The 13,677-nt window shown below is 39.1% G+C and overlaps 1 protein-coding gene across 2 annotated transcripts in view; it reads right to left on the bottom strand.

Moving 5' to 3' along the window:
- Positions 1–13,677, bottom strand: part of kiaa0586 (KIAA0586 ortholog) — a 524,067-nt gene that overhangs the window by 217,028 nt on the left and 293,362 nt on the right. For both annotated transcript variants that reach the window (XM_059957145.1, XM_059957155.1), the window contains one exon: positions 2,109–2,290. In XM_059957145.1, coding sequence (XP_059813128.1) covers positions 2,109–2,290 — 182 coding nt within the window. The remainder of the gene's footprint in view (positions 1–2,108; positions 2,291–13,677) is intronic.

A 13,677-nucleotide genomic window follows, 5' to 3' on the forward strand; every position in this document is an offset into this window, starting at 1 on the left:
TTACATAAGGGGCTCAAAGCTGCTCGCAATACTGCAAGTGCAGTCTGGCCAATGTCTTATGAAGCATCTGTGTTAGAGCTTTGCTCTTATATTCTAGTCCTAAAATGAATGCTAATACTGCATTTGTCTTCCTCACCACTGATTCAACCTGCAAGGTAACCTTTATGGAATCCAACACAAGGATTCCCAAGTCCGTTTGCACATAATTTTTGAATTTCCTATCCATTTAGAAAATAGTCCATACCTTTATTCCTTCTAGTAAAGTGCATGACCATAAACTTCCCAACACTATATTCCATCTGCCACTTCTTTGCCCATTCTCTCAATCTGTCTAAGTCCTTCTGTAGACTCCCTGTTTCCTCAACATGACCTGCCCCTCCACCTCTCTGTGCACCTTCTGCAAACTTGATCACAAAGCCATCAATTCCATTATATAATGTGAACAGAAGTGGTCCCAATATTGACCAATGTGGAACACCACTAGTACCCACAGACAACCAGAAAAGGCCCCCCTTGTTCACACTCTTTGTCTTTGTGGTGAACTACATATACCTGTCTGGACACGCCCCCTGCTGACTGCTCCTGTGGCTCCTCCCACAGACCCCGGTATAAAGGCGATTAGAGGCACTGCTCCTCCCTCAGTCTCCAGGATGTTGTGTGATGGTCTCTTGCTGCTGACAGTGCTTTCTTCCAGCTAATAAAAGCCTATCTCTCACCTCACGTCTCCGAGAGTTATTGATGGTGCATCAGTCTCCTGCCAGTCAGTTAATCTTCTATCCAAACTAGTACCTTTCTGATAATACCATGGGCTCTTATCTTATTAAGCCAGCCTCATATGCGGCACCTTGTCAATGGCCTTCTGAAAATCTAAGTAAACAACATCCACAGACTCTCCTTTGTCTATCTTGCCTGTTGTTTCCTTGAAGCATTCCAAAAGATTTGTCAGGCAAGATTTCCCCTTCAGGAAACCATGGAGATTTTGGTCTATTTTATCAAATGCTTCCAAGTACTCTGAAACCTCATCACTAATAATGGATTCCCAACATCTTCCCAATCTCTGAAGTTAGACTAACTGGCCTAGAATTTCCTTTCTTCTGCTTCCCTCCCTTCTCAAAGAATGGAGTGACATTTGCAATTTTCTTGTCCTCCAGAACCATTCCAGAATATAGTGATTCTTGGAATATCATTACTAATCCCTCCACAATCTCTTCAGCTACATCTTCGAAAATCCTGGGGTGCAGGTAAATTATCTATCTTTCAGCTTCCCAAGAACTTCTCCTTAGCAACTGCACTCACTTCTGCCCCTTGTCACATTCAAATTTCTGCCATATTGCTAGTGTCTTACACAGTGAAGACCAATGCAAAGTACTTATTCATTTCATTTGATGTTTCTTTGCCCCTAATTACTACCTCTCCAGCATCATTCTCCAGCAGGCTGATATCCACTTTCACCTCTCTTTTACTTTTGACATTCTCTCTTATATTACTGGTTAGCTTACCTGCATTTCATCATTTCTCTCCATATGGTTTCTGTAGCTGGTTTTTAAAAGCTTCCAAATCTTCTGACTTCCCACAAGTTTTTGCTATATTATATGCCCTCTCTTTTCCCTTTACGCTGCCTTTGTCTTCCCTTGTAAGCCACAGTTGTCTCGTGCTCCCTTTACAATAATTCATGTTTTCGATGTATCTATCCTATGCCTTCCAAATTGCTCCCTGAAACTCTAGCCATTGCAGTTTTGTGGACATCCCTGCTTACTGTCTAACTGATATGATGAGTCAATTAGTCAACAGAGGAGTGGGAGGTGGGGGGAGTGGGGAAATGATTTTCAAGATCTCAATGCTGATGATTTCCCATCTATTTCTACCATTAAGGAGAACAGGAAGGATGAGGTCATTTAGGTAAATGGACCTAAAGCTTATAGGCTTTGATGGAGCACAAAAGTTGTCCTCCTCACATCCCATGATCTTCAACATCCCCATATCCTAAAATGTAAATGTACATTTGAGAAATCTATACTTTGTGTAGCCTCAAGCGAAGTTTTGATGCCTTTTTGTGGCTAAAGTATGGTAGCTGTCCAGTACAACATGCATCTCATGTAGCACCACACCTGTACAGTTAACTTGGGTGGATCCTTCTTTTCAGATTTCATGTGTATGACAGCTATATTGTTTTTTTTCATCTGAGGCGCTGGTATCTGATGAGACAAGGACGTTGTTAATGTGGTTGGATGAGCATTGCTGATAATCAAATCTGCAGGTCGTGGAACAGCACGGTCTACCCGGGGCACACCTAGAAGACAGAAGAAAATTCATTTATGAGAAAAACACAGTGACAACTTCTAAATATATATCATCCTTAAAGTTACAAAATATTCCCACCTATTTTGCAAGATTTTTATGAAATAAGAACTGACAATAAATCACAAAAGGATATGGTCTTGAAATAGAGCAGATTATCCAAAACTTGGTGAAATGTACATTTAAGGAGTATCTTCAAGGCAGAAATAGACATGATCAGAATTTCAAGGAAGTAAATGGAGAAATTAAGATATTGGTAACTGAACAGAGTGCTGCTAATGGTGAGAATTAAATTCAGGGATCGAGTCAATAGAATTATAGGAAGGCAGATATCATGGGTGGAAGGGAGTTACCTTGGGTAGAAGATATTCGAGGGTAAAGAATATAGGATCTTGAGCTGCTGATCATGGAAATCACCATGAAATTTCCCTATCGTGCACAATTTTTTTTTTAAATCACCTATATGTGTTATTTCCATTCATTTTCAAGTCAATTAAAATGTTGTCCACAATGTAGGCTGGAAAGTTTTTCATCTTGTCCAGGCATGCCTGGGAAAGCTTAGGCAGGGTGGATGCTGCATAGCAGGCCAAGTTTTAGAAAAACAGAACATGGAGCCTAGAGGCAGACAAAGATGTCATGACGCACAAGCCAGGAATGAAAAATGACACTGACACTGATGCAGTTTTTGAACCCTTTGTGTTGACTGAGCCTCATCTGATGTCTCAATCTGGGTTAAATGACCTGGTCAGAGACTTAGGTTTGTCAAAGGCAAAAGCAGATTTACTGGGTTCAAGGCTGCAAGGATGGAATCTGCTGTCACTGGGAACAAAAATTTCCATGAAGGGTTTTGATATCTGACATGGATGTTTCCCAGAATAACTGATGCCAACATTAAGGAAAGCATTTTGTTGGTCCACAATTCAAACAGGTCATCAATGACAGGCAATTCAAAGAACTTCTGGTGTAGCTGGAGAAAATCGCATGGAAGGCATTCAAGGATACTACCGAAATATTTTCTTGGCAACTACAGAGCACCAAATTACATGCAGCTGGTTGACAACATGCTTCAAGCACATAAAACCATGAAGAGCAACATGTCAATAAAGATTAATTTACTGCATTCCCATTTAGACTTCTGCTTGCAAATCTTGGCACTGTCAGTAAAGCGTAGGGTGAAAGGAAAGGTTTTACCAAGGCATTGCGGTCATGGAGAAGTGGTATCAGGACAACGGGAATCCATCAATGCTGGCTGATTAGTGTTGGGCACTTAAATGAGAAGCCCCAGGCACCGAGTACAAACAAAAATCATCAAATGAGACATTTTTAGCTTAGTTGAACTGTTGCAAAGTGTCAGCACCATTATGCAATTAAACACATTATATTCAATAAATATTAATTTCTTGCTTCTCCAAATTCTGATGTGACATAAGTAGTCTGAAATTAGGATTGTGTTCAGCTTCAAGTCGTCTATCAAAAACAAAAAAAAAATTCTGAGGAAGCAACACTTTCAAAAAAATTTGTTGTCTAGTGTTATCAAGGGTAGAAGAAGAGAGGTAGGTCAGTGGTCAGCTCTGGCAGATACAGCAGCAATCATGAGGGTGAAACCTCATAAGGCGTCAAGTCATGTTGATGTACCTGGTAGGGCACTGAAAACTTGTGCCAGTTAACTGGCGAGTGTTCAAGGACATCTCAATCTCTCACTGCAGCAGTCTGAGGTACCCAACTACTTCAAAAGGGTGACGATAATAGCAGAGCCCAAGAAGAGCAGTGTAAACTGCCTCAACAACTATTGTCCAGTTATACTCACATCTACTGTGATGAAGTGCTTTGAGCAGTTGGTCAAGACCAGAATAAACTCCTGCCTAAGGAAGGACCTGGACCTGCTGCAATTTGCCTATTGATGTAATAAATCTACAACAGATGCGATCTCACTGGCTCTCCAACTAGTCTTGGATTACCTGGATGATAGTAATACCTACAGCAGGATGTTGTTTATTGGATACAGTTCAAGTTCAATACCATCATACCCTCAGTATTAATCAACACACTCCAAAACCTGGGCCTCTGTACCTCTCTCTGCAACTAGATCCTTGACTTCCTCTTTGGGAGACCACTGTCAATGCAGATCAGAAATAACATCTCCTCCTCACTGACAATCAAGAGTGTGTGCTCAGCCCACTCCTCTACACTTCTAGACACAGATCAAACTGCACCTATAAATCTGGCGACCACACAACTATTATTGGCAAAATAACAGATGCCGATGAGGAGATGTACAGGAATGAGATAGATCAGATGGTTGAGTGGTGTTGCAACAACAACCTTGCACTCAACGTCAGTAAAACCAAGGAACTGATTGTGGACTTCAAGAAGGGGAAATCAAGGGAATACATACCAGCCCTCATCATTAAGGACGCCCATCACCCAGGACATATCCTCTTCTCATAGCTAGCATCAAGGAACTGTTACAGGAACCTGAAGACACACACTCAACATTTTAGAATAGCTTTTTTCCCTTCATATACACTGCCTCACTATTTTTGCTCCCTTTTTGCACTATTTATTTAATGTACAGTATACAGTATATGGGTGTATATGTATATTTCTTATTGTAATTTATAGTTTTTTATTTATTGCAATGAATTATGGATGCAAAACAATATACTTCACTACAAAAGAAAATCTGCAGATGCTGGAACTCTGAGCAACACAAAAAAAATGCTAGAGAAACTCAACAGGCTAGGCAGCAACTATGGAAAAAAATTCAGTCGACGTTTCAGGCCAAAATCTTTCGCTACATATGCCAGTGATATTAAATCTGATTCTGATTTCTGAATCAGGCAATACTATAAAAATGGAAATGGTGAAGGTGTGTGGTGCATAGTTCACTAAGGAGTGGACAACAACATCAAAGTTTGTTGAAAATAGCTTATTTCAATCTCAGGCAGCTTCCAGGGAAAGTATCTATGCAATTGAGTTTGTAATGGAGATCAAAAAAATCAGTTCAATGAAATTTTTTGTCACCTAGAATTGGCATGAAAAAGAAGCAGCTAGAGAGTTTGAAAAGTGGGTGATTCAACCATGATGGCACCAACATATTTGAACACCTTAGGAATTAGCAAGAAGCCATGTACAGATCCTTAGGGGAACATTAGTGGTAAGAGTGTGCAGATGGGAAAGTACACTTTAACAAAAAAACATCTGTATTGATTGGACTGGAAAATCATATTCTTATAGTTAAGATATTGGGTAAAGAATAAGAAAAAATTACATGCATGCAAACCAAAGACTAGCCATTTGTCAAATTTAAGCTGAACTCCAAAACAAACTCTTAGGGAGTTTATAAAATCGCTTTGGTTTTCTGCATCTTGGTCTCAGATTAAGACTGATTATGCAGGCTTAATGTTACACTTTCAGCCAAATGAACACAGGACTTATTTACATAAATGCAAAAGTAAAGATTTGACTGTACCCTCCAGATGTAGAAAAGCAGTTTCAGTATCAAAGTTGAAAAGTTCAAAGTAAATTTCAAAGTTCAAGGCAAATTTTATTATCTCTTGCACATATGTATCACCATATACAACCCTGAGATTGGTCTTCGTGCAGGCATGCTCTGCAAATCTATAGAACAGTAACTATAACAGGACCAATGAAAGATCAACTAGAGTGCAGAAGACAACAAACTGTGCAAATACAAATATAAATAAATAGCAATAAGTAACGAGAACATGAGACAATGAGATACAGAGTCCTTAAAGTGAGATCAATGGTTGTGGGAACATCTCAATGGATGGGTGAGTAATTAAGCCCTTTTGTTCAAGAGCCTGATAGTTGTGAGGTAGTAACTATTCTTGAACCTGGTATTGGGTGTCCTAAGGCACCTTGAAAAGAGCATGCCCTGGGTGGTGGGGATCACTGATGCTGCTATTCTACAACAGTATTTTATGAAGATGTGCGCAGTGGTTGGGAGGGCTTCAGCCATATCCACTACTTTTTGTAGGATTTTCTGTTCAAAGGCATTGGTATTTCCGTATCACAGGCTGTGATGCAGCCAGTCAATATACTCTCCACTACAGATCTGTAGAAGTTTGTGAAAGTTTTAGATGTCATGCTGAACCTCCATAGACTCCTAGGGAAGTAGAGGCGCTGCTATGCTTTCTTCACAATTGCATTTATGTGCCTGGCCCAGGACAGATCCTCTGAAATAGAAACACCCATGAATTTAAAGTAGCTAACTCTGTCTACCTCTAATCCTTTGATGAGGACTGGCTCACGGACCTCTGGCTTCTTCTCCTGAAGTCTATAATCAGTTCTTTGGTCTTGCTGACATTGAGTGAGAGTTTATTGTTATGACACTACTCAACAAATTTTTCATTCTCCCTCCTGTACGTTGATTCATCAGCACCTTTGATATGACCCACAACAGTGGTATCATCAGCAAACTTAAATATGGTATTGGAGCTGTGCTTAGTCACACAATCATAGGTGTAAAGCAAGTAGAGCAGAAGGCTAAGCACGCAGCCCTGTGGTGTTTCTGTGCTGATGGAGATCATAGAAGAGTTGTTGTTGCCAATCTGAACTGACTGGGGAAATCCAGGATCGAATAGCACAAGGAGGTATTGAAGCCAAGGTCTTGGAGGTCATTGATAAGTTTTGAAGGGATGATCGCATTGAGTGCTGAGCTGTAATCAATACAGAGCATCCTGATGTATGTATCTTTGCTCTCCAGATGGTTCACGATTGAATGAAGAGCTAATGAGATGGCAACTGCTGTTTCTCCAGTTGGCAAAATGGAGCAGATCAAGTCATTTCTCAGGCAGCAGCTGATACGTTTCATCACTAGCCTCTCAAAACACCTCATCACTGTGGATATAAGTACTACTGGGCACCACATACTTTTTGGGCACCGGTATAAATGAAGCCAGCTTAAAACAGATGGGTACCACATACTGCCAAGGGGAGAGGTTAAAGATCTCAGTGAACATGCCAGCCAGTTGCTTAGCACAGACCTACATACATATGATACATATATGTCACCATCTACAACACAAAGATTCATTTTATTGCGGGCATATACAGTAAATCCAATGAAACGCAATAGAATAAATAAATGAAAGACCACGTCCAAAAAGGTGGTCAAACAACCAAAGTGCAAAAGACCACAAACTTGGCAATTGCCAAAGAAAAATAATAATAACATCAAATAAATATCAAGAACATGAGATAAAGACTCCTTGAAAGCAAGCTCATGATTTGTGAGAACAGTTCAATGATGGGGCAAGTGAAGTTGAGTTAAGTTATCTCCACTGGTTCAAAAGTCTAATGGTTGAAGGGTAATAACTGTTCCTGAACCTGGTGGTGTGGGTCCTGATGCTCCTGAATCTTCTTGCGAATGCAGCAGCAAAAAGACTGCATGGCCTGGATGGTGGGGGTTGTTGATGATGGATGCTGCGTTCCTATGAAAGCACTCTATGTAGATGTGTTCAATGGTGTAAAGGTCCTGTACAAGTACACTCCTCAGAGTCCAATGCGCCAGAGAAAAATGCCCCAGCTGAGCAATCTCCTTCAAACTCAAGCCCTCGTCAGTATTATGCCAGATATCAGGAAATAAAAATATGAAGAATGGCATATCAATTCTAGCTGTTTTCATTAGAAGATTTTATGGGTTTTGTTTAATGGAAATCTTTAAATTTATGAAGTGACAGGATAGGGTAGATATAAACAGATTTTTTTAAGGCTTGAGAGATATAAACCAGATATGAGCTATAAAGGTAAATGAAAAAAAAAATAAATGAAATGCATAGAAAAGATCATTGTATGGCTCTGGAATGCATTATTTAAGTTAATGAATAATCATATCTGCATTAAGAATAAATTAAATAAACTGTTATAGCAGAGGTGGATTAAGGTATTGAAAATACCGAATGCAGGAGATTATAGCTGCTGTTTGGATGAAGAATAGATGTAAATACTGAGTGACTGAACTAAATTACCTGATTTTATATTATAATTTCTTTTCAATTCTTTGACCTATTCTCGCTATTCCCGAATGTTATTAACTTGGAAAACCTTAATAATTTTTGCTTTTATTCTTCTGTACTCTAGCAAACAGAATTGTAATTCTCTTAAACTAACCTCATAAGAAAAAGGGGCAAATATAAAATATAGAAAACTGTTTTGACTAGTTAACATAGAAAAATCTACCACTAGGATCGTGGAAGGTCAGCATAATGAAGATGAAATTAGCAGTTTAATTCAACCATCATCACTGGAGTAAAAAATACACACTGCGAGCCCAGCCTAGCATTTCAAAGGCATGACAACTTCCTGGGTCAGCCTAACAAATACATTTTTTTCTTCAGAGGTTTGATAAGATGAAAAATGACATATAAGGTGGTTATTTACTAGCTTTGGTTAAATCAAGAGGTTCTCCCAGATCTTTAACCTCAAGAGGAACAAAGGCAGCAGGCACAAGGTAACATTGTCAACTAAAATTTAAACTCAAAGTCTTGATATCACCATCATTTTGACTTGGAAATATACTTTCATTCCTCTATCACTGCTGGATCTAAATCCTGGAACATCCTACTAAATAGTACTACAGGCATACTTTCACCAGGTCTTTTGAAATTCAAGAGCAATTAAAAATGGACAATAAATGCTGTCCCATCCTGTAAATGAATAAAAATAAGTTTACTGAGACTGTTTTCTGTAGTTAATTTTAAATCCATGTTGTTATTGTCCCCAATTCATAAGCTTAATTTTGCTTTGGTATAAGGGCTTCTGAAAGGCCATGTATATAAAAACAACTGTACTACCTTCATCAACTGTTTGTTAATCATTCAAGTTAGTCAAACACAATTTGACTTTAACAAATACAAGCTGAATATTAATACTTAGCATACACTTTTCCAAATGTCAGCTAATATTGTTTCAATTAATGCCTCTAAACACTAGGCAACCACTGTTGGGCTAAGTGATTTCTAATTTCTGGTTTTATCCCCCTGTTCAGTTTCAAGCAAGGGTTGACGCAGAGTTTCAATTCAAAACATCGACAATTCCTTTTGTCTCACATATGCTTGACCCTCTGAGTCCTCCAGCAGACTGCTTGTTGAATGACCATACATTGGCAATTACTGTTCATTTCTAATTGCCTCTGAAATAAAGGGGCAGATAAATGTCAACCATAAAGGTCTGGAGTTACATTTAGGCTTGGGTAAGGATGGTACATTTTCTTTCCTGAAGGACATTTGTTAACCAGATTAGTTTTTAATACAATCAGACATTTCAAAGCTCCTATTATCAAAATGAGCTTTATGTTGCATTTTCAGATTTTTATTTGTTTGTCTTTAAATGCCTCAGCTGTTGTGGAGAGATTCAAACACATTTATTCTCAGCCAATTCTCCTGATCTCAGGTATCTAGTCCAGTAACTTAACCACATTCATACTGCCCCTTCCCCAATGGATCTGATAACTTCCCTAAATGGGTATTGTCCTTGCTAAAGAGAGGTCTTTATCATTAAATTGTGACCAAAATGTAACCACTGTTATATTTCATTTTGCACTATCACTCCAGGTTTTTCCACTCATTCACTTTTAATAATTATAAATTTGCTAAGCTGTTCTTAATCACCTGATAAACCAATTATTTTGCATTGTATGAACATGACTTCTAACGCTTACAAATTTTGTTGAAGTAAATTGATTGGAAGGTAATATCAATTGCATGATGTAAAGCAGTCAATAATGAGTTTACGCTTACATCAAAGCCAGACTAAAAGCCCTCAACTAAGGCCACACTTTATTACATCTGTCGAGAAGTGAGTTTACATAATTGGGGTGTAAAGACTTGCAAGATTTTTTCTTTATGGCAGTATTGCTAATTAATTTATAATCACATGTTTCGACATTTTCTACTCCTTTATGATAATTAGCTGTTCCTAAACCAACCTGATAGGAATAGATCATATTCCATCTTGGTCATTTTGCAGATTTATATGTAGGCAAAGCATTACAATTAACTTCTAAATAAAGACCAATACAAAATAAAAAATGAAATGTTTCACCTTGCCAAGACATGTCTGCCTCAAAGCTGTCAACACCACTAACCACATAAGTGTCAACAGTGACACCGTGGCAACTACAAACTAATGACTTCTTGACATTGCAGATATAATTACAGACTGGCAATGGATTTTAATTAGTTAAACTTTCAGCCTCATGTTTAGTGTAGTCTGAACCTCTACAGGCAGCTGAACATTTGCAAAGTCTGTATTGGTCACTGCACTATTTTGGGGTCCTTTTTACTTAAGAGTGAAACAGCAAATATTATAAAGATTCTTTTTGCTTATACGATAAATGAGGTATTTTAAACCTGCAGTACACTGTATAAGTGTACCTGAGTTATGCCACATTTGGAGTATAGCATGCACTTGTGATCGCCATATCATAGCAAGGATGTGGAAGCTTTGGAGAGGGTGCAGAAGAGGCTTGTGAGGATATCCTCTGGATTAGAGAGTATTAGCTATAAGGAGAGGCTGGATTGTTCACTCTGGAGGCTGAGGGCTGACTTAATAGAATGATGAGTGCCATAAATAGGATACATAGTAAGAATCTTTTTACACCAAATGGAAATGTAAAATAGTAGAGTACATGTACACAAGTATAGTAAAAATTCCAGTTACAGAATCGTCAACAACCATATATTTGAGGTCCTGTCTTGCAAAAATCTAAGTGCAGTTTGAGTTATTTTGTAAATCAAACTGAATCCAATGAAAATGAATATTAATCCAATTCATTCTGAGAAATTGCCTTAAACGTAGAAATATAAAACATAAAACTCTACAGCACAGGAACAGGAACAGCCCACAATGTTCAGCCAAACCAGCTAAAAAGTAAATCAAAAACTCTGAAATACTAATCACTGCTACCTACGCAATGTTCATATCCTTCCATATTCCTCACATTCATGTGCCTAACTAAATGCCTCTTAAAAGCCTCAAACACATTTGCCTCTACCATCATAGCAGGCAGTACATTCCTGGCATTTGCCACTCTCTGAATAAAAAAAAACTTACCCTTCACATCCCATTTGAACCTACCCTTTCACCTTCAATGCATGTCCTCTAGTATTAGACATTTCTACCCTGGGAGAAAGATACTCCCTGTCTACTCCATCTAAACCGTTCATAATCTTATAAACCTCTATCAGATCTCTCCTTAGCCTCGCTGCTGCAAAGAAAACAACCCAAATTTGTCCAGCCTCTCATGATAGCACATGCCCTCTAAAGCAACAGCGTCCTGATAAACCTCTTCTGCGCCCTCTCCAAAGCTTCAACATCCTTCATATAGTGGGCGGACTAGAACTGTATGCAATACTGCAGATGTGGTCTAACCAGAGTTTTATAAAGTTGCAACATAATCTCTGGACTTTAGAACTCAATGCCTCGACTAATAAAAGCAAGTATTTCACAAGACTTCTTAACCACCCTATTGACCTGTGTAGCCACTTTCATGTAGCTATAAATTTAGATGCCAAGATCTCTCTCCTCAGCAACATTGTTCAAGGTCTTGCCCTTAACAACACACTGTATCCTTGCATTTGCCCTACCATGGTGCAACACTTCATATTTATCTGTGGTAAACTCCATCTGCTATTTCTCTGTCCATATCTGTAAATGATCTATATTACACTGTATTCTTTGCCAGTCTTCCACAATAACCACAACACCATCAATCTTACTATTACCCGCAAACTTACTAACCCACCTACGTTTTCAACCAGGTCAGTTATATACATCACAAAGAGCAAATGTCCCAGTACAGATCCCTGTGGAACACCACTAATTACAAACCTTCAGCTTGAATGAGTCCCTTCAACTACTACCCTGTGGCTTATACTGGCAAGCCAGTTCTGGATCCACACAGACAATTCATCACTGACCCCATGCATCTTAATCTTCTGGATTAGCCTCCCCTGAGGGACTTTGTCAAACACCTTACTAAAATCCATGTAGACAACATCCACTGCCCTACCTTCATCAATCTCTCTCAACACCTTATTACAAAACTCAATCAAGTTGGTAATACACAACCTGCCACATAAAAAGCCATGCTGGCACTCCCTAGCTAGGCCATGGGTTTTCAAATGCTCATAAATCATAACCCTAAGAATTTTCTCCAGTCCTTACAACTGATGTGAGCCTCACTGGTCTATAGTTCCCAGATTTTCCCCGTTCCCTTCTAAAATAGAGTATAATATTTGCCGCTCACCAGTCCTCCAGGACCTTGTTTGTGGCTGGAGAGGACACAAAGATACTGGTCAAGGGCCCAGCAATCTTGTCTCTGTTCTCCTTCAATAACCTCAGGTAAATCCCATCAGGCCCTGGAGACTTATCCACCTTAATACTCATGGAGGTCTAACACTTCCTCCTCCTTGAACTCTGAATGTTCCAGCATATTTATACACTCAACACTAATCTCCAGGTCCTTCCTTTCCTTTTCCTTTGTAAATACTGAAGCAAAGTACTCATTAAGTACCTCACTCATGCTCTTCACATCCAAGCAAATGTTCCCCTCTTTATGTTTGAGTGGTCCCAACCTCTCCCTCATTGTTCCCTTTCTCTTGATGTATGCAGCAAATGCCTTGGGATCTCTTTCATCCTTCTTGCCAAGGACTTTTCAGGACTTTCCAGGAAAGCCTCCTGGCTTTCTTAATTCTCTTCTTTAATTCTTTTCTGTCTTCTTTATAATCCTCATGTGCTCCATTTGATCCAAACTTCTGAAGCTTTAGATACTTTTCTTTTCTTCTTGCCTAAATTCATCACCTCTCTGGACATCCAAAGTTCTCTTATCTTTCCATCCTTGTCCTAACAGGATATATCTTTCCTGTATTCTGTGCAATTGATCCTTTATCCCCCTGCACATGTCCAATGTGGACTTGCCAGAAAAAAAGGTGCTCCCAATTAACTCTTCTTAGTTCCTACCTAATGCCCTCATAATTTGCCCTACTCCAAGGACCATACCTATCCTTGTCTGCCACTATCCTGAAAGCTATGGAGCTGTGGTACCTGTTCACTAACTGCTCACTCACTGAAAGGTTGGTCACCTGGCCAGGCTCATTACCCCACAGTAGGTGCAGTACAGCCCCTTCTCTCATTGGACCATCTACGTATTGACTTAATAAACCCTCCTGGATACACTCAACAAATTCTGCCCTATCTAAACTCCTTGCAACGGGAAGGCCCCAGTTTATATTAAGGAAATTGAAATCCTAAGAAACTAAAAAGTGCTGATTTTCTGAAGTTTCTACTGTTGACTATTACTGTTGCTAACTAAAAAATGAAATTTACTGAACACTTATCTGCAGGAGAATCCTT

Source organism: Hypanus sabinus, chromosome 2 (genome assembly GCF_030144855.1).
Source record: "Hypanus sabinus isolate sHypSab1 chromosome 2, sHypSab1.hap1, whole genome shotgun sequence".
NCBI lineage: Eukaryota > Metazoa > Chordata > Chondrichthyes > Myliobatiformes > Dasyatidae > Hypanus > Hypanus sabinus.